Source organism: Oncorhynchus kisutch, linkage group LG6, assembly GCF_002021735.2.
Source record: "Oncorhynchus kisutch isolate 150728-3 linkage group LG6, Okis_V2, whole genome shotgun sequence".
NCBI lineage: Eukaryota > Metazoa > Chordata > Actinopteri > Salmoniformes > Salmonidae > Oncorhynchus > Oncorhynchus kisutch.
The window spans coordinates 39880902-39902423 of NC_034179.2; the positions used below are offsets into that span (position 1 = coordinate 39880902).

The 21522-nt window shown below is 44.7% G+C and overlaps 2 protein-coding genes across 5 annotated transcripts in view; one reads left to right on the plus strand and one right to left on the minus strand.

The window, feature by feature from the left end:
- LOC109892846 (myb-binding protein 1A-like protein) overlaps positions 1 to 21522 on the plus strand; it is a 57387-nt gene that overhangs the window by 17387 nt on the left and 18478 nt on the right. The window contains exon 26 of one of the 2 annotated variants that reach the window (XM_020485659.2): positions 7 to 4499. The exons of the other annotated variant lie outside the window; for it this stretch is intronic. Coding sequence (XP_020341248.1) covers positions 7 to 316 — 310 coding nt within the window. The 3' untranslated portion in view covers positions 317 to 4499. Of the gene's footprint in view, positions 1 to 6; positions 4500 to 21522 lie in introns of those variants that run through there. 2 annotated transcript variants of the gene reach the window in all.
- si:dkey-183i3.5 (thread biopolymer filament subunit alpha) lies at positions 704 to 11331 on the minus strand. Of its 3 annotated transcripts, none has more exons than XM_031826747.1 (11): positions 11158 to 11331; positions 10768 to 11001; positions 6175 to 10297; positions 4767 to 4978; positions 4322 to 4382; positions 4115 to 4210; positions 3176 to 3352; positions 2670 to 2795; positions 2392 to 2505; positions 2164 to 2270; positions 704 to 2041 (listed from the first exon to the last, which is right to left on the minus strand). In XM_031826747.1, exons 3-11 carry the CDS (start codon positions 6790 to 6792, stop codon positions 1606 to 1608), a joined length of 1947 nt encoding a protein of 648 aa, XP_031682607.1. In that variant the 5' UTR covers positions 6793 to 10297; positions 10768 to 11001; positions 11158 to 11331; the 3' UTR covers positions 704 to 1605. The 3 variants fall into 3 exon arrangements, with proteins under 3 accessions (XP_031682607.1, XP_020342458.1, XP_031682606.1); XM_020486869.2 differs by having other exon boundaries at positions 704 to 882; positions 1647 to 2041; positions 10768 to 11311; XM_031826746.1 differs by having other exon boundaries at positions 10768 to 11331.

The window sequence follows — 21522 nt, forward strand, 5'->3', positions numbered from 1 at the left end:
TAAAAGAAAGCCCAAAAGGGACAGAACCAGGAAAACCAAAGACCAGGCTGAGCCGACCGCTCCCAAGAAGAAGAAAGGATTCCTACCCGAGACCAAGAAGAGAAAGAACCGCAAGAAGCAACTGCCTGTCTCTGAGCAGGGGGCAGCAGATGCCAACACAGTCCCCTTGGGGAAACCAGAGGGAGGAAAGAAGAAAAGAAACAAAATCAAGAGGAAACTACCAGGAGGAGGAGAGACACCTGGACAGGGTCTGACCAAGAAGGCCAAGACGACACAGCCTGAAGGCAAACAGAAGAAGGGAGGCAGAGGAGAATAAAGTGGACTATATGTGTGTACTTAGGCCAGAAAGAGAGCCTGTGGTTGTGAAGATGGGGTCTCATGCTCTGGTTTTGTAACTTTGCTCTACGAAGAGCTCCTATTGATATCCTTTTCATACAAAGGAAGGGTGAGGTTTGTTTGTGGCCTTAGGCTGTATGTTCCCTTTGCGTCCCCATCCCAACACACCAGTGTGAATCTTATGCAAAATTCTGGAGTGTTCATAAGCCACTGAACTGATAAGTATTCAAATAATAATTGGTCATTGCTTTGTCTATGCGCCATTTTCCTTGCATGCGTTCTCTGCGAACAAGGGAGCATAGTCGGCTTGAATCCAGGCCTTGGGGATTATGCTAGTAGACCTCAAGCCGATTGAATGTGTTGCACATGGTGAAATAACACTGCTTTTATTGATATTAAACATGTTACATTATGGCAAGTCACACAACAGAATCTGAGACTGTTGATCTTTCTTAGTAATTCTGCCAAAACAGGGTTCCATCTCAATGTAGGTAGATGGAGATTCTCTGGTCGGTCCGGTTTGTCCTCAGTACACTGTTGAAGAGACTGGAAGGGAAAGAGTGGTCCAATGAGGAATTGTCTGCGTTGCACCCATAGAGAAACTCATCTGTCCCATTAGTCTTTTTTAAATGTAACCTTTACCATGGCAAGCTGGTTAAGAACAAATTCTTATTTACAATGACAGCCTACCAAAAGGCCACGGGATTAAAAATACATGACCTAAGGCAACTGCCAACACCATTGAGGCAATCCATTTTAAAATAGCACGATTGGCTGAGCCCTCCGCCAATGAAGTTGGAAGTCTCATTATCTATGGTTGAATCTCAGAAGGTAAAGGGACAATACACTCCCAAATGTAACTTATTTTTAGACCTCTATGATGAGTCCATGTCCCAAGCAATAAGTTGTGTAGACCCTGCTATTTAATTTATTATTTTAACCTTTATTTAACTAGGCAAGTCAGTTAAGAATAAATTCTTATTTTCAATGATGGGTTAACTGCCTTGTTCAGGGGCAGAACGACAGTTTTATCTTGCCACCTTTCGGTTACTCATCCAACGCTCAAACCACTAGGCTACCTGCCGCCCCAACCCAAATAAATTGAAAGACACGTACAACAAATCTGGAAATACCATGGTGCTTTTCCATTCATTTTAGCTTGTGGATGGCCTGTGACATGGACTTATCTTGACATTGTGATATTTTGGAGTGTGATATTCCTTTAAGATGGCGCCAGTAATAGTATTGTTTTAAAGGAGGCATTACAGATTAAAGTAAAACTAGTTCATAGAGATGGGAGCTGTACTCACGTCCACTGCTGCTCAGGCTGGAGGACATGTAGCTGCTCCCGCCTCCGAAGGATCCCCCGCCTCCGAAAGACCCTCCACCTCCTCCTAACCCCAGACCTCCTCCAAAACCTCCAAAGCCACTGCCCAGACCCCCTCCAAAGCCACCTCCTAGGCCTCCGCCCATTCTGTAGCCACCGCCCAGACCCATGCCGCCGCCGCCGCCTCCTCCTCCTCCCAGACCCATGCCGCCGCCGCCTCCTCCTCCTCCCAGACCCATGCCGCCGCCGCCTCCTCCTCCTCCCAGACCCATGCCGCCGCCGCCTCCTCCCAGGGCCAGGGCCAGGCCAGCCCCACCTCCCCCTCCTCCAATGGCAGTCTTCGACATGTGCACGGTCACGCCGCCTCCTGACCTCAGTCTGAAACCATATTCATCACAAATACATGACTATCATAGAGACGGGCATAGAACTTCAGAGAGCGTCAATCAGCACTTATATGGGTGAACATCTGGATGATGTATGAGACCCTACTCTCTTACCTGCTCTCCTCGCTGTCCAGAAGCTTCTTGTATGCAGTGATCTCAACATCTAGAGACATTTTACTGGCTAGGAGTTCCTGGTACTCTTGACCATAGTGTGTTATTTGCTGTAAGAAGAGCATGATTCATGGGTTATGCTGCACCTAAAAACTGCACGTGAAAGTGGCTCATAGGAGTTGTATTTTTTACTGGTGTATACTTGTGGAGGACTCTGTACCCCATCCTTACCTTTCTGATGTCATCCAGCTGCAACTTGAGGGTCAGCACCTGCTCCTGATAGGTCTCTGTGTGGGAGCTGGAGTGGGACTCTGCCTCATCCACCTGAGATTCCATCTGGATGTTCTACAACGGGAGAGATCAGTCCTGCGTATTAAAACACTGTGGCAAGCATTAGGTTGTCAGGAGATAGGAGTGGGATACTTACCCTCATACTGTCATTTATGGAATCAATGAAACATTTTCTTTGAGGCTGTATAATTTCAGGGTAGACAAGGTCATGTTCCTACCAGGGTCTTGAGTCTGTCGATCTCCCTCTGTACTGAGTCGATCTGCAGTTTGTACATGCGCAGCTCCTCTTTGGTTTGGGTCAGAGTCTGGGTACTGGGCTGGGACGTCATGGACATCATGGAGAGCTGGGGTTTGAAATAAGAAAAAGGAGGTTACATTGTCATGGTGCCTTCACTAGTCTTAGTCTACGCAAACTTGAGAAATAAACATAAGATTTGGGGTTGGATGCTGGAAGGCAATGTAGGCTAAAATAGTGTATTCTGAGTGCAATGCTAAGAACATCCACTTGGGGGAGACTGCAACACAGATTGGAATGAGAGATAATGAATGTTGTACTGGTTCCAATGGTGTTTGCAAAACAAGTAATCATTTTTGCAACTAGTTATCTTTAGATGATGCCTGACAGACTTGAGATTATCATGTTAATACAATGTAAAGTTGATGGGCCAATAGACTGGTTGACAAAATGCAGACTAGATACTGTCGGTCGCTGAAGGGTACATACACTGTCCTGCACAGAAACAAGGGCGTCCTGCTTGCTGCGCTGGGCCAGGGCTTCATAGTGGGACTTGACGTCCGACAGGGCAGAGGTCAGGTCCTGGGCTTGGGCCGCGTTGTCCACCGAGATGGAGAAGGCTGACCTCACACTACCCGTCATGATGTTCCTCACCTCCTTCACTTTCTACAACACAAAGCAAATGTGTTATGTCTAATGTGCAATTGTTTTAGTCTTCCTTGTGGCTATGGCAACATAATACAGCTTTTAAAATATGCGTAGTACTGTGTTGAGACTCACAATTGAACTCTGAAAACACACGGCACAACATCTGTTGGGCATGTTGCCTTTATTTGAACACTTTCCAATATCGCTTTGGTAAATGTACCCTACTCTTTGTTGATCCCCATATATACTATAATCTACTGCAACCGTGTTGTTAGAATAATAGGCCCACATTGTCCCTCCTGTGTACCAATTATGCCATTTACGATACTGAGAGAGTCACAGGATGTGTAATGTGAATCCATAATGTTGTGAACACTTATGAAAGGTCTGGTTCTGCAGCAGTGATCATCTGGGTGATTTTAGTGAGTGAGAGAGAGAGAGAAGCAGTAGTGCTTAGTGTTGAGTGCTGACTGTCAGCTTGTCTGAATCTCCATAATTGATGGGGAGACATTTTAATGCAGCGCCTGGGCAAGGGATCATCTCCAGAGGGCTCAGGGAGGAAGGCTTTTACTGGTGTAGTACAGGAGCAGACAAGGAACAGTGCATATGTACAATTCTAATACAAATGTGAACCAAGAGGGGGGAAACGTTTACAATTTTTCATGTTTGCTCATTTTATAGAGCCTAAATGTGCACTGAACACCCCTCCCCTTGGTTCAACCCCTCCCCGCAAGTTCAGCAAGAATTTTCCAGTAAAAGACTTTGTCATCATGTACTCACAGCATCATACACCTGCTTTGAGAGACCAATCTGATCTTCCAGTCCGCCAATGTTGGTTTGAAGCTCAAAAATGCTCATGTAGAGATTGTCTACCTCCTGTTAAAGCATGGGAGTGGTGGTTTTAGTAGCCATAACATAATCTTATTCATTATTTCAATAGTTTGAATAATCCTTTGGTAGTTTGATAACACCATGATGTATCCATACCTCTTTTAATGTGGTCCAGTCCATCTCTAATGACTTGGTTTGGACGGTCTCCTCCTCAAACCTTTCAATATAAAACCAATAGAAGGTTTTATGTCAAATGTATGCATTAGCTTTCATATATCATCGATGTCTACAATTCTGCTTTGTGAGATTAAAGGGTAATATATTGTGTACTTGATCTGCTGAGGTAATTATAAAGCAAAGTCACCACATCTACATGAGGCTGAGAGCTTTCTCTCTTCAGGCCTGGTGCAGCAGACAGATTAGTGACTAACACTAGACCCACACTTTATGATACTGTGTTGTGGATTCACTGTAATGTGTTGTGGATTCACTGTAAGGTATTGTGGGGACACTTAACTTTACTGTATTGCGTATTATAGGGTCAATGTTTATTTCATTATGGCGCCACTTTTGTGAGGTAATCTACCCTAACCCCACCCACCTGCTCTGGACATCTTCGATGGTGCTCTTGTAGTGCTCAATCTCAGCAACAATGGCCTCTTTGGTGGCAGACAGGCCATCAATCTGGATCTTGTAGGTACCGATGGCAGAGGTGAGCAGGATGGAGGTGTTGGCAGGGCCGCTCTGGTCCGGGTTGGTGAACATGGCGATCTTGGCCCTCAACACAGCGTTGGTCTGCTCCAGAGAGCGAGCCTGGGGACCACAGACCATGAGAGAGGCCAGATCGATGAATACACTACACAAATAGATTTCTATTGGGTTTACAACATAGAAATACAGTCTGTTGTTCCTCTCCAAGAATGGGTCTGAATTTCAATGAGCTTGATTGGTATTGATGTTCAGAACATTCTAATGGCCTGTTCTTTTTTTATTTAGATCAAAACATTAGGAACACTGATCTTTCCATGACAGACTGACCAGGTGAAAGCTACGATCCCTTATTGATGTCGCTTGTTAAAACCACTTCAATCAGTGTAGATGAAAGGGAGGAGACGGGTAAATAATTATTTTTAAGCCTGAAGACAATTGAGACACTGATTGTGTCATTCAGAGGGTGAATGGCCAAGCCAACATTTCTGTGCCTTTGAATGGGGTACGGTAGTAGGTGCCCTACGCACCGGTTTGAGTGTGTCAAGAACTGCAACGTTGCTGGGTTTTTCACGCTCAACAGTTTCCCATCCGAATCAAGAATGGTCCACCACCCAAAGAACCTCGTGCAAATTTGACACAACTGGGAAGCATTGGGTTTAACATGGGCCAGCATCCCGGTGGAACGCTTTCAAGACCTTGTAGAGTCCATGCCCTAACGAATTGAGGGTGTTCTGAGGGCAAAGGGGGTGCAACTCAATATTACGAAGGTGTTCCTAATGTTTTGTACACTCTGTGTAGAACCAATACATGCATAATGTTTTTGCATGATAACAATGTTGACTGCCTACATGAGCATTGCTATCAATTTCAAAACCAGGACAATCTAAGACTATCCTCAACTGATTTTAAGCACAAACATAAATTATGCATAGGTCAATCCACATCTGTAAGAGAAATCCACCTAGGCTATAAAATGTCACACCCTCAGAGGATGTTGATCGGTAGAGGATACTGATCAACATAATGTTAATTAATTTGTTCAAGCAGTAGTACATAGTTTAATTAATTTGGTTGTTCAAGCACCTGTACAAATATTGAGTTTACACATGGGACCATATTTATGCATGAATAAGAAGCATAGCTAATTACTGTATTCTTAAAGTGCACTTAAAATATTACTGAGATGGATTCAAATTAATGAAGCATAGTGGCTAAATACCAACATCAATTTTCACTGATTATTGATTATAGACATTAAAGATACTGCCTGTATGAAGAGTAATATTTTCATTACATACCTTGTCAATGAAGGTGGCAAACTTGTCATTGAGGACCTGCAGCTCCTCCTTCTCCTTTAGGCGGGTCACCTGGACTGTGTCGAGCGAGGGTAGCGAGGGGTCGATGCTTGGCACAGGGCTGACACCCACGTCACCACCCACTGCAGTGGTGGAGCTCAGGAAAGACGGGTTGAAGCCATAGCCTCCGATCTTGAAGACCCGGCCGCCCAAGCGAGCCCTGAGTGGGGCCACGCCAGCCCTGAACCCTGCTGCACTGACCCCTCCACCGCCGGCTCCTAGAGCCAGGGCACGTCCACCCATTCCCATCCCAAAACCGCCTCCACCTCCTCCGCCCCCCATTCCTAGCCCCATCCCCAGGCCTCCCCCCATTCCCATCCCCAGGCCTCCTCCCATCCCAAGGCCTCCGCCCATTCCCATCCCCATGCCTAGCCCCATCCCTCCTCTCATACCGAGTCCCGCTCTTCCACCCCCGCCCATTCCAAAAGACCTGGAGAGGGCCATTCCAGCCCCTCCGCCGCCACCTCCACCGCTCCTGCCCCCAGAGAAGAGCCTGTTGCCCCCATAGGTCGCCCCAAACCTCACCGCCCCCCCACTGATTCTCAGGTTAGTCTCAGACATTTTAGCAGCAGCAGCAGCCTCAAAGCTGGGGTGTCCAAGCTCAGAGTGCTATAGTCACAGGCATACAGACTCCCAGGGTTTTATATACATTGGGCCCTGTAAGGGGGCAGTTGCCCTCCCTGGCTACCCATTCGCTGGGGAGGCGGCTCACGTCACTGCAGGTAGCTGGGCTCACAGGCAGGACAGCGTCTGCCCGACAGGCACTCTACTCCCACAAGTGTCAGGAGTGATACCTCTGTCCCCCAGGCAATGTCTTTCCAGAATCTCAGCCTACCTGACTCATGTTGCCTTCACACTGGATGGATGTTTTTCTCCACACCAAGGCTTCACTTAGCACGGCTGTTAAATTGCCTGGCAAGGACTGATCTCAGTTTTATCTTTGAGTGTCGTGCTATCGAGCCCTCTTTTTTTATTTTTTTTTATTTTACCGCTTCACTGAGGGCTTCGCTCATAAATCATTCCCTGGGCTTTGCCTGTGAAGGGCAGGTGAATAGTATATCACTGAACATTCTTGAATGAGCATCCCCTAAGGATGAGCAGCAGGGCTTTTGACAGAGGAATATGGTATGCAACATGCTGGAACAGACTATATAGAAGCTTTAGCATTCAACCCACCAGGTAGGTGGTAATGGACAGGGTGGGTATCCACTCCAGACAATGTACAGTATGCTTTAAACACCTAGAAAAGTGCATTTTTAAACCGATAAAATTGGACAGACTTCCGTTTGAGGTCATCTCCTTTGTCCAATCCATTGAGCTCAAACTTGTCCATACACATATCAGCACTAAAAAGTCATCAACTAAATATGCAGCTCGTTTTGAGTTTTCGCTTTCCTTATAACCTTGTAATGCAAATTCAATCACAAAGAGTAAATAGCAGGGATCTATTTGTCCCCACACTCCCCAAGGAGATTAGTCTGGGGACAGCTCCGCTGAGAGACTCCCAGCAGCAGTATGTCCAATAGGAGCTGGAGCCCAGCCAGGGATGAGAGACCTAGGGCTTGTCTTTGAGGAGACAATTAGGAACATGCCCTCCTGGCACCTGGCCATGGGCCCAAGTCTCACTGGGAGTGACTGCTCCTGGCCCGCCGCCATAGACCCCTCTTAGAGGAGAACCTGTCAAAGCACTCAACTCACTCAACTCCCCAATGAGCCAGCCAATCAGAAGAGAGGTGGACGTGGCTTTAAGTCAAGGGTAGGTCTGTCGTTATGGGTAGAGCCAAGGTTTTTTGAGAGGATTCACTCAAAAGTGAAGCTCAGAACACATAGGGGTTTTCCAGCGTCACAATGTTAAATTATGTTACAGGCTACATATTTAAAAAATATTCGGTTTGTTTTGAGGTAGAAAAATAGACTAAATGTCACTTGCATTACAAAGACAAAAAGCGATAAGAAATATTTGTTTATGATTCCCGATTTATTACATTTCAGAGGATACATTATAAATAGTGAAAGTGCTATATTAAGACCCACAGCTACCACCTGGCACATGAAAGTTCATGACATCTGTAAGAGTGCATTATTACAAACTAAACGCAGATGATCAACTACCAATAAAAATACGTCATTTAAATGAAACTATGTAACTCTGAAAATAATGATTTGAGTCTATTTTTTAAATGCAGTCTGCACTAACTAATTGCAACAAATTACAACTTAAGCCTCTTGCCACACTTTTAACAAAGCCAAAAGCCTGAAGTAGGATTGTGAAACCTTTTCAAACATGACTTAAAAGCTTTATTTGATAGCTCCTGTAAAACTTTGGGAAACGGTGCCATACATAGCACATGCCAATCGGAGTCTAGTTCCTCTCAAGGCATCTTCCGACATCTACTTGCTCTTCTTTTGAAAGCATTGTCGAAATAAAATAAAATGGATTAACACTAAGAGGAATGCATGGTCACCAGAAAATGTGCTATGTCACCCATTTCAAGCCTGACAGTAGCTACTGAATGATGTATAAAGTCAATCGTGTTATGTGGTACTGGTTTAAAAGTAACTGTCCAGTGTTTCCAGATTTCTATTTTATATGATTGAACTAGTTAATTAACCTTTTTTTGGAAGGAATACTATGTTTTTATATGTTGGAATGATGTGGGTGTATCCCAACAACAGAATTGTGCGCATATCACTGAAAAATATGAATGCGGGTAGACTGTTGATTGGCCAGCTCGTTCTCCTCAGGAGGATGACATAATCCTCTGTGAGGAAATAGCAAGCATTTTCGAAATGGTCTGTTTGAGAAACAAGTTTGAGGTGTATTTTTATGCTTTGGTCGCATACGTGTATAGGATGAGTCAACAACATTATTTGGGTATGAGATAACAGAATATGAACTTTTAAAAGTGAGATTTTCACTGGACAGTTACTTTTAAAAAGGTTGAATGAACTTTTAGGGAAAATGCCTTTAGTTAGAAATCTAATTCTAAAATTTGCAAGTCCAGGAGTAGAATAGTAGTTGTAGAAATAAATACTTTAGAATACTTTAAGGACGACTAGCAATTTACATCTACACAAGGAAATGTGCTAGCGGCACATGAATATACATTTCAGCACCATGGACAGCGCTCTTTCTAGTGGGCATCATTATCCTTCACGCATAGCCTGTCTTCAATGTAGAATACTTTACCAAATGGTCCTTTGCTGAAATTATCCCACAAATGTATTATAATATACTGAATTATTCTACTTTTATACACGTGGCACAGATATTAATCCACTCAGTGTGATTTATGATGAAATGGCAACCATAGTTCCTTGAGGTCAGAGTGTTTGTTTTTGTGCCATATTGCTTATCCCAGTTAATCCCAAATTGATGTTAAGAGTTTCTTTCAGTCAGTTACACCTGAACTATAACGTGGACATGTTGTCTATTTACAAAGTCCCAACATTTTCAACTGCAGCGTTATCAAGACAAGATGACCGTTTCCAGGACTTGTCCATTTCCTTTCTCAATGTGTGCCATATCCAATTCTGACTCATTATTTGCAATGGGTAAGGTACCAGGGTCCTCCTGAATGTGACAACTGGTATTTTGGACAACGGAGTGTGGCCGGTGTTCACTATCTGGAGGCGACGGTCGGACAATAATGGATGGTCTCGTGGGTTCTCTCTTCGTCTTGGTGGACGGGCTGCGGTTGTCACGCTCGTATTCCTCCTGGGCACGCTGGATCTTCCTCTTCTTCATCCTCCTCTTGTTAAAGTGAAATGCTGCCAGGGAAACCAATATTATCCCAATGATCATGGCCACCAGCACCATGAGCGCAAAGGTAGAGGAGAATGGCTGGAAGAAGCGGTCCATTTGGTCCATGCAGGTGCCGTTGGTTTGGGAAGCCCCGTTGTAGATGCACAGTGGTATGGAGAGACCCACATTCTCTGACTCCTTGGTTGTCATTTCGTTGGGGTTTGATTTTCACTTCGTGGTGGTAGGCTAATGTCCTTCTCTCCAACCTCAGTGCGACGAGGCAAATGGAATCAAACGCCTCGATTGTCCCATTAGATTGACCTAAATGGAAATTAAAACCCCTTTGAGATCAGTAGCAAAATGTTACTATACAATACGCCAATGACATTGAGCAGGGGGGATACAGTAGCATATATGCCCTCCGTGTATAGGCTCACCATTCATGGCACGCCCGATTAAATTATTTAAATAATTGAAAGGACTATTAGTCGTGCGTAATTGCGCTTCAGTTTTGAGATAACACATTCATGGGTCCAATTAATAGAAATCAGAATTATTATTGTATTTGAACGATAGAGACATCATTCAATTCCAATAAATTTACCGCAAAAGTTCCCATGTGAATAGTATCAATATGAGATCATTGAGATTGGCTTATATCATAGACTACTACTATACTTATAGCATTTCCTTGATGTAGGGTAATTTCAAGAGACAGACATTTAAGAGAACAATATGAACGTATCTATTTCAGACTGTTTGAGGGGGAAATATACGTTTTAATCTCTTACCTGGTGATACTATCTAGTCGAAGCCGTTTCAGAGTCGAGGACCGGTCTGTGAGTGACGATGTGGGGAGCAGAGAGAATTCTCGGGGATCACAATGACGTAGCCTAGCACACAATGCAAAAGCTGTACTCTGTTCTTTTTACAGTCTATGGTTCTCTCTCACACACACTGGATGCACATCTGTGTTCCACATTCCTCACTGGAGTCTACATCGCCTCCTACAGGCTCCTCTGCTTCTGAAAGGCGTAGAGGAAATTAAAACGTCTACAGTAGAACATAAAGGGTATACCAACAGATACGCGAACAATAAACGGAACAATTTTGGATAATATATTTAGGCGAAAAACTGAGTCCGCATACAGTACCTATATGCGCCTTGAACCCCTACTTACTTTCTATTAGTCGTCACATGCGTGCACGCACTTAAGCACTAGCATGTAAAATAGTGTGGAGCTCTTCCTGCGCTCGTGGTGCTGAAATCATCTGCACAGCGTCATGACCATAGTCAGTCGATTTAGGACTACCTGTCATTTAATTTCGCGCACTTTTAGTTCACATGATCATGCGCTTAAATTGCTAAAATAATGCTTTTGACCTTAAAGTCGCAATCTGCAGTTGCTACATTTATTTTTTGGAGTTATAAATAGAAGATACTGTATTGATTCTTGAAGAATAGAACATAAATGCATCATGAGCTTAGTTTAACTGTCTAACCCCACCAGAACCACAAATATATATATACAGATATAGTGTTATTGACTGTACGTTTGTTTATCCCATGTGTAACTCTGTGTTGTTGTTTTTGACGCAGTTTTTTTTTGCTTTCTCTCCGCCAGGTCGCAGTTGTAAATGAGAATTGTTCTCAACTGGCCTACCTGGTGAAAAAAAAATGAAATAAATAAATACATTATATATATATATATATATATATATATATATATATATATATATATATTACTTCAATGTTAAAGTTAATCTAAACAAAAACACTATACAACCTCAAAACAAAACTATAATTGTGACATCATGGATGGTCAGTCCTTACATCCATAGCTCTGTCTCTGAATCTGAGAGTAGTTGCATTTCTCCAGCCCCGTTTCTCCAGCCCCATTTCTCCAGCCCCTTCCCTCTGCTTTTTGTCAAAACAAGGGCAGGGAATTGCCTTTGTTATTGTTTCAACTTTTGATTGCCCCTATAAGGTGACCTTATTTAAATGCATTCGGACTGCCACGGTGATGCAGGTTGGCTAAAAACAAAGCTGGTGTCAAAGGAATTGATACGACATTATTGACATTCATAATGAGGGAGAAAGCTGGACAACCTCTAAATCAATCCCTTCACATCATAAATCAACATGAAGTATCCTATTGTGTGACAATACAGTAATCCCTGGACTGTATTTGTAGTAGGCTAAAGCAGCATTTCCTTGTCAAGAGAGGTGACTGGCTCAATTTGACACAGCCAGGTACATCGGTAGGTAGGCCTACATGACCCATTGCAAAATGCTAGACTTGGCCAACAGCAAAGGCAGACATTAGAACAAGAGTATACTCCCTAAACCATGTTCTGAGGTCGAAATAGAAATAGTGGTTACATTTGTCCATCCCTCATCTTTTTACCTAAACAGTTGCAAGGATACACTTTGTTTTAGCTGCAGATTGCCCCTTTACTCCTATGAATACACTCTAGAGAAGCCACAGAGAACAACATTACATTAACATGAGCTGTAAATGTCATTACTGTGCACCCTCAGGATAACAAACCAGACCTCATAATAACATCAACAAGGTCATTAGGAAAACAAAAGTCTACAAATGGAACCGTCTACTCAATGCTATGGCAATGTGATGATATGCTATGGCAATGATATATGGAGGCACGGTTATTTTCTACCGCTCTACGCTATTACAAAGGCCAGTTGAGAGGCAATGGTTATACTGAGACAAAGAGACGTTGATGATACAGTGTCTTCAGAAAGTTACTCATACCCCTTTACTCATTCCACATTTTGTGTGACAGCCTGAATTCAAAATGGTGGAAAACATGTTAATACAGTTTTCACCCATCTACACACAATACCCCATAATGACAGTGAAAACGTGTTTTTAGAAATGTTTGCTAATTTATTTCAAATGAAATCTAATTTATACATTAGTATTCACACCCCTTTGCTATGACATGCCAAATTGAGCTCAGGTGCATCCAACTTCCTTTGATCATCCTTGAGACGTCACGACAACTTTGATTGTTTGGACATGATTTAGAAAGAAACACGCATGTCTATATAGGGAGTTACAGATTCCCTCATGCAATGGCGCTGACAGAGATGGTCGCCTCGCATTCTTGATTAGAAGGTCCCACAGTTGACAATGCACGCCAGAGCAGAAACTATGAGGCACATATCTTGGGAAGGGTATCAAACAATTTATAGAGAGTGTTGAAAGTTTTCAAGAGCACAATGTGAAATTTGAAAAATATGGAACTACCCAGACTGCCTAAAGCTCGTTGTCCGACCAAACTGAGCAACTGGGCAAGAAGGACCTTGGTCAGGGAGGTGACCAAGAACCCAATGACCAATCTGACAGAACTACAGAGTTCCTTGGCTGAGATGGGAGAACCTGCCAGAAAGACAAGTCTCTAGAGCATTTCACCAATCTGGGCTTGATGGGAAAGTGGCCAGACGGAAGCCACTCCTGAGAAAAAGGAACGACAGCATGCCTGGAGTTTGCAAAAAGGCATTGTGAAAGACTCTGAGAACATAAGGCAAAAGATTCTGTGGTCTGATGAGACAAAAATGTAACTATTTGCCCTGAATGCAAAGCGCTATGTCTGGAGAAAACCAGGCACAGCTCATCACCCGTCTAACACCATCCCTACCGTGAAGCAATTTGCTATGGGGATGCTTTTCAGCACCAGGGACTGGGAAACTGGTAAGGATAGAGGGAACAATGAATGGAGCCAAATACAGGCAAATCATTGATGAGAATCTGCTTCAGAGTGAAAATGACCTGACTGGGGGGCGAAGATTCACGTTCCAACAGGTCAGTGATCCCAAGTATACAGCCAAAGCCACTCTGTAATAGCTTCAGGACAAGAATGTGAAAGTCCTTGAGTGGCCCAGCTAAAACCCAGACCTGAATCCCAATGAAAATCTGTGGAAAGTCTTCTTCACCACCGCTCCCCATCTAATTTAAGAGCTTGAAAAAATCTACAAGGAAGAAAGGGAGAAAATCCCCAAATCCAAATGTGCAAAGCTGATACAGACACACCCGAGACGACACAAAGCTGATACAGACACACCCGAGACGACACAAAGCTGATACAGACACACCCGAGACGACACAAAGCTGATACAGACACACCCGAGACGACACAAAGCTGATACAGACACACCCGAGACGACACAAAGCTGATACAGACACACCCGAGACGACACAAAGCTGCTACAGACACATCCGAGACGACACAAAGCTGATACAGACACACCCGAGACGACGCAAAGCTGATACAGACACACCCGAGACGACGCAAAGCTGATACAGACACACCCGAGACGACACAAAGCTGATACAGACACACCCGAGACGACGCAAAGCTGATACAGACACACCCGAGACGACACAAAGCTGATACAGACACACCCGAGACGACGCAAAGCTGCTACAGACACATCCGAGACGACACAAAGCTGATACAGACACACCCGAGATGACACAAAGCTGCTACAGACACACCCGAGACGACACAAAGCTGATACAGACACACCCGAGACGACACAAAGCTGATACAGACACACCCAAGATGACACAAAGCTGATACAGACACACCCGAGATGACACAAAGCTGCTACAGACACACCCAAGATGACACAAAGCTGTAATCACTGCCAAAGGTGCTTCTACAAAGTAGGGGATGTGAATACCTAGGTAAATCTGTATTTCATTTTCAATCAATTAGCAAAAATGTATAAAAACAGGTTTTCACTTTGTCATTATGGGGTACTGTGTGTAGATGGGTGATACAAAAAATATTTTATCCATTTTGAATTCATGCTGTAATGCAACAAAATGTGGAATAAGTCAAGGGGTATGAATACTTTCTGAAGGCACTGTAAGTGACCAAAGAGGAGCTTGAGGGCTATTGTCTGTCGGCCATATCAGTGGATCAAGTATGTACTTTGTTCATAAAGGAAGTAAGATGAGGATGGAAAAAGTTGAACAAAATGGGGCAACGGTTTTACTGTAATCAAAAGGTCCGTCCAAGAGGTAGTTGGCTGTGGCTGGCTGGTTAGGTGAGTGGAGAGGGCACTTCATAAGCAAACACCACAGCACTGATGGATGACTGTGGGCACAGACAGCCGCAAATTTAAGGAACTGGTTCCCTCCATCCCCCTCGCACACAAACTTCATCAGCTCCATTTGTCACTGCAGTGAGCGGGGCCCCGACTGTTTGCTGCTCCCGCTAAGTTTCATAAGGTCATTGCAGGAGAAACTCACTTCGCTGCTCCGTCTTCTTCAGTCTCAATTTCCCTCTCTCTAATTATGTAGATTTAGTTGGAAAGGACAGGCAGAGGACTCTGCGCTAAAACCCGGTAATGCAGTCTTCCCTGGATCACTCACTCACTCTGAGCACAGCAAAACGGGGAGTCAACGACAACGCCGCAAAAAGGCCATCTGCTTCATTTCCAAAGTTCGGGACAGAATTCAAGCCATATTTTTCTAAGGGCAGGAGCCAGATACGCTTCTAATAAGTGGGTGGCATCAAAACGTTATGCCTTCTAGTCTTTTGCTGTAGAAATCCCTCAGACTGCATTGAAATGGGGATTTACGGCTTTGCAATATCTAGGTCTCTGCAATCTGCAGTTGCTGCATCAATTTGTGGACTTACAGTGCCTTCCGAAAGTATGCATACCCCTTGACTTATTCTACATTTTGTTGTGTTACAGCCTGAATAATGACAAAGTGAAAACTTGTTTTTAGACCTTTTAGCACATTCATTGAAAATGACATACAGAAATCTAATTTACATAAGTATTCACACTCCCTTTGCTATGACACTCCAAATTGAGCTCCGGTGCATCCAATTTCCTTTGATCATGCTTGAGATGTCACTACAAACTGATTGGAGTCCACCTGTGGCCAACTCAACTGATTGGACATGATTTAGAAAGAAACACACCTGTCTATATAAGGTCCCACAGTTGACAGTGAATAAACTATACCATGAAATCCAAGGCTAAAAATGTTGTGTTGTTTGATGCAAGAGACCACTTCACAAAATATAATGCATATTATTCCCATACCATTTTTAGAGAATAAGACAAATTATGCTACCCTCTGCCTATTGGTTACTTAGCTTATTCAAGCCTGTCTCAAAATACAACACTGCCCCTTTAAAGTAAAAACTTGCTTTTCAAAGATGTCTGGAAATGTACACATTTTGTGCTCTTGATGGAAGCAATCAGTCACCTATTGCTGAATACTAATTATCTATAACTGGGCTAAAAACTCACTAACTAGCAAAGGATATGAACAAAATGTGCACATGTGGCTACATGCAGATCTTGCTTTGATCTCAAAACGAGCGCACCTACTCACGACCACTCATGCTGTAAACACAGTCCAGGTCAAAGTAAATGGCACAGATCCATATATGGCAATGGTCTATTTACATATAGGCCTACTGCAGTTCTGTTTGTTTATGCCGCACAGGTCTCTTGCATAGTTTGTTTTGTTTCAGTATGCTGCATTGAAAGTGGCAAATATTAGGTTGATTCAATCACAATTGCCACAGTAAAGGGAAACGTTGATAGTGTTAATAGGGAAAACTCTAGAACAGTGGTCACCAACCTTTTGAGTCAAGATCACTTTGAGACAAAATGCTAGCCACGACCATTATCACCGCATATTGGCTTTGCTTGAATTGCCCTGCCAATGCATTGTTGATCAGGCCATTTAAAAAATATATATTTCAGAATTTGAGGTAGGCTATATGATCACACCGGTAATAGATCCATTGTTTTATTATGGCGTAGCAGTAGGTCGTCCTGTCCTGTCGTGTCCCTGTATATATCGTTTATTTTTCGTTTTTTACATATTTTCTCCACATATCTCTTTGAAAACATTTTGCTAAACCCTAAGCCTCCAAATACTCTCCTGCAACCCGACTCACCCAATGTAGCTATTTTTCCTAAAGTATTTATATTTACTTCGGGACCCCTCAACTGAAGCTAGCCAGCTAACCAGCGGGTATGCTAGCGGTCTCCAGCTAACCGGTCATCAGCTAACCTGTAGTTCGGAAAGCTCTCGCCTGTTCGTACAACGCGACTTTAACCAGAGCACAACGGACCTATTTATTTTTCATCCCCGGATTCCCACCGCAAACGGAACATCTTTCAGCTGGATTTTTCAGCAACTAGCTATCTAGCTAAACCGCAACCTCGGATTACTCCTGGCTAGCGTTTCCACCCACTTAGCTTGAAGCTAGCCCGGCCGTAGCACCTGTGCTACCACCGTAGCATACTCCTGAGCTACAATACCCGGGCCCACGACCGGTCTACCGATGTCATCGCATGAAGAGGAATAAACAGACTCACCCCATCGCGACGTCCCCCAAAGGCTAACTCTCTAGCCCTCGCTATCTCCCTGCTTGCTAATTCGGCCTGCTAACTGCTAGCTTGTCCAGCTCCGGCCCGCTAACTGCTACCTTGTCTAGCCCGGGCCTACAAACTGTTAGCTTGTTAGCACAGGCCTGCTAACCGCCTGAACCGCCGCGTCTCAAACGCTCACCGGACCCATATTTACTTTCTATCTCTTTTGACTTTTAATTTGTTTATACCTTCCAGAAACCTGCCTCACCCAATGTGATACGGAATCGCAATTATTTTTTATTTATTTTTAGAACACACTCAAGAACCTCCAGAAGCTAACCAGCTAACTAGCTACAAGCTATTTAGTCATTGTTAGTTTTTTTTTTTACCTGGATAACACTCGCCAGGCCAGCTTCCCTGCCCCATCCACCGCTGCCCCCTGGACACTGATCTCTTGGCTACATAGCTGATGCACGCTGGACTGTCCATTAATCACGGTACTCCATTCTGCTTGTTTGTTCTATCTGTTGGCCCCGTTGCCTAGTCTACGCCATTTACCTGCTGTTGTTGTGCTAGCTGATTAGCTGTTGTCTCACCTACTGTTTTAGCTAGCTTTCCCAATTCAACACCTGTGATTACTGTATGCCTCGCTGTATGTCTCTCTCAAATGTCAATATGCCTTGTATACTGTTGTTCAGGTTAGTTATCATTGTTTTAGTTCACAATGGAGCCCCTAGTTCCACTCTTCACGCCCCTGATAACTCCTTTGTCCCACCTCCCACACATGCGGTGACCTCACCCATTACTACCAGCATGTCCAGAGATACAACCTCCCTCATCATCACCCAGTGCCTGGGCTTACCTCCGCTGTACCCGCACCCCACCATACCCCTGTCTGCGCATTATGCCCTGAATATATTCTACCATGCCCAGAAACCTGCTCCTCTTATTCTCTGTCCCCAACGCTCTAGGCGACCAGTTTTGATAGCCTTTAGCCGCACCCTCATACTACTCCTTCTCTGTTCCGCGGGTGATGTGGAGGTAAACCCAGGCCCTGCATGTCCCCAGGCACCCTCATTTGTTGACTTCTGTGATCGAAAAAGCCTTGGTTTCATGCATGTCAACATCAGAAGCCTCCTCCCTAAGTTTGTTTTACTCACTGCTTTAGCACACTCTGCTAACCCTGTGTCTGAATCCTGGCTCAGGAAGGCCACCAAAAATTCAGAGATTTCCATACCCAACTATAACATCTTCCGTCAAGATAGAACTGCCAAAGGGGGCGGAGTTGCAGTTTACTGCAGAGATAGCCTGCAAAGTAATGTCATACTTTCCAGGTCCATACCCAAACAGTTCGAACTACTAATTTTGAAAATTACTCTCTCCAGAAATAAGTCTCTCACGGTTGCCGCCTGCTACCGACCCCCCTCAGCTCCCAGCTGTGCCCTGGACACCATTTGTGAATTGATCGCCCCCCATCTAGCTTCAGAGTTTGTTCTGTTAGGTGACCTAAACTGGGATATGCTTAACACCTCGCCAGTCCTACAATCTAAGCTAGATGCCCTCAATCTCACACAAATCATCAAGGAACCCACCAGGTACAACCCTAACTCTGTAAACAAGGGCACCCTCATAGACGTCATCCTGACCAACTGGCCCTCCAAATACACCTCCGCTGTCTTCAACCAGGATCTCAGCGATCACTGCCTCATTGCCTGTATCCGCTACGGAGCCGCTGTCAAACGACCACCCCTCATCACTGTCAAACGCTCCCTAAAACACTTCTGTGAGCAGGCCTTTCTAATCGACCTGGCCCGGGTATCCTGGAAGGACATTGACCTCATCCCGTCAGTTGAGGATGCCTGGTCATTCTTTAAAAGTAACTTCCTCACCATTTTAGATAAGCATGCTCCGTTCAAAAAATGCAGAACTAAGAACAGATACAGCCCTTGGTTCACCCCAGACCTGACTGCCCTCGACCAGCACAAAAACATCCTGTGGCGGACTGCAATAGCATCGAATAGTCCCCGTGATATGCAACTGTTCAGGGAAGTCCGGAACCAATACACGCAGTCAGTCAGGAAAGCTAAGGCCAGCTTCTTCAGGCAGAAGTTTGCATCCTGTAGCTCCAACTCCAAAAAGTTCTGGGACACCGTGAAGTCCATGGAGAACAAGAGCACCTCCTCCCAGCAGCCCACTGCACTGAGGCTAGGTAACACGGTCACCACTGATAAATCCATGATTATCGAAAACTTCAATAAGCATTTCTCAACGGCTGGTCATGCCTTCCGCCTGACTACTTCAACCTCAGGCAAACAGGTCCGCCCCCCCCGCAGCTCCTTGCCCAAGCCTCTCCAGGTTCTCCTTTAACCAAATCCAGATAGCAGATGTTCTGAAAGAGCTGCAAAACCTGGACCCGTACAAATCAGCTGGGCTTGACAATCTGGACCCTCTATTTCTGAAACTATCTGCCACCATTGTCGCAACCCCTATTACCAGCCTGTTCAACCTCTCTTTCATATCGTCTGAGATCCCCAAGGATTGGAAAGCTGCCGCAGTCATCCCCCTCTTCAAAGGGGGAGACACCCTGGACCCAAACTGTTACAGACCTATATCCATCCTGCCCTGCCTATCTAAGGTCTTCGAAAGCCAAGTCAACAAACAGGTCACTGACCATCTCGAATCCCACCGCACCTTCTCCGCTGTGCAATCTGGTTTCCGAGCCGGTCATGGGTGCACCTCAGCCACACTCAAGGTACTCAACGATATCATAACCGCCATCGATAAAAGACAGTACTGTGCAGCCGTCTTCATCGACCTTGCCAAGGCTTTCGACTCTGTCAATCACCATATTCTTATCGGCAGACTCAGGAGCCTCGGTTTTTCGGATGACTGCCTTGCCTGGTTCACCAATTACTTTGCAGACAGAGTTCAGTGCGTCAAATCGGAGGGCATGGTGTCTGGTCCTCTGGCAGTCTCTATGGGGGTGCCACAGGGTTCAATTCTCGGGCCGACTCTTTTCTCTGTGTATATCAATGATGTTGCTCTTGCTGCGGGCGATTCCCTGATCCACCTCTACGCAGACGACACCATTCTATATACCTTCGGCCCGTCTTTGGACACTGTGCTATCTAACCTCCAAACAAGCTTCAATGCCATACAACACTCCTTCCGTGGCCTCCAACTGCTCTTAAACGCTAGTAAAACCAAATGCATGCTTTTCAACCGGTCGCTGCCTGCACCCGCATGCCCGACTAGCATCACCACCCTGGATGGTTCCGACCTAGAATATGTGGACGTCTATAAGTACCTAGGTGTCTGGCTAGACTGCAAACTCTCCTTCCAGACTCATATCAAACATCTCCAATCGAAAATCAAATCAAGAGTCGGCTTTCTATTCCGCAACAAAGCCTCCTTCACTCACGCCGCCAAGCTTACCCTAGTAAAACTGACTATCCTACCGATCCTCGACTTCGGCGATGTCATCTACAAAATGGCTTCCAACACTCTACTCAGCAAACTGGATGCAGTCTATCACAGTGCCATCCGTTTCGTCACTAAAGCACCTTATACCACCCACCACTGCGACTTGTATGCTCTAGTCGGCTGGCCCTCGCTACATATTCGTCGCAAGACCCACTGGCTCCAGGTCATCTACAAGTCCATGCTAGGTAAAGCTCCGCCTTATCTCAGCTCACTGGTCACGATGGCAACACCCATCCGTAGCACGCGCTCTAGCAGGTGTATCTCACTGATCATCCCTAAAGCCAACACCTCATTTGGCCGCCTTTCGTTCCAGTACTCTGCTGCCTGTGACTGGAACGAATTGCAAAAATCGCTGAAGTTGGAGACTTTTATCTCCCTCACCAACTTCAAACATCAGCTATCTGAGCAGCTAACCGATTGCTGCAGCTGTACATAGTCCATTGGTAAATAGCCCACCCTTTTTCACCTACCTCATCCCCATACTGTTTTTATTTATTTACTTTTCTGCTCTTTTGCACACCAATATCTCTACCTGTACATGACCATCTGATCATTCATCACTCCAGTGTTAATCTGCAAAATTGTAATTATTTGCCTACCTCCTCATGCCTTTTGCACACATTGTATATAGACTCCCCCTTTGGTTTCTACTGTGTTATTGACTTGTTAATTGTTTACTCCATGT

What these genes read in the sequence shown, in the direction of transcription:
- si:dkey-183i3.5 (XM_031826747.1), bottom strand. Translation starts at nt 6,792, where the DNA reads ATGTCTGAGACTAACCTGAGAATCAGTGGGGGGGCGGTGAGGTTTGGG. An exon ending in TTGTTTCTGTGCAGGACAGT is followed by an intron (nt 2,796 to 3,175) that starts GTATGTACCCTT and finishes TTCAAACCCCAG; the next exon opens with CTCTCCATGATGTCCATGAC. An exon ending in TCGACAGACTCAAGACCCTG is followed by an intron (nt 2,506 to 2,669) that starts GTAGGAACATGA and finishes CTCCCGTTGTAG; the next exon opens with AACATCCAGATGGAATCTCA.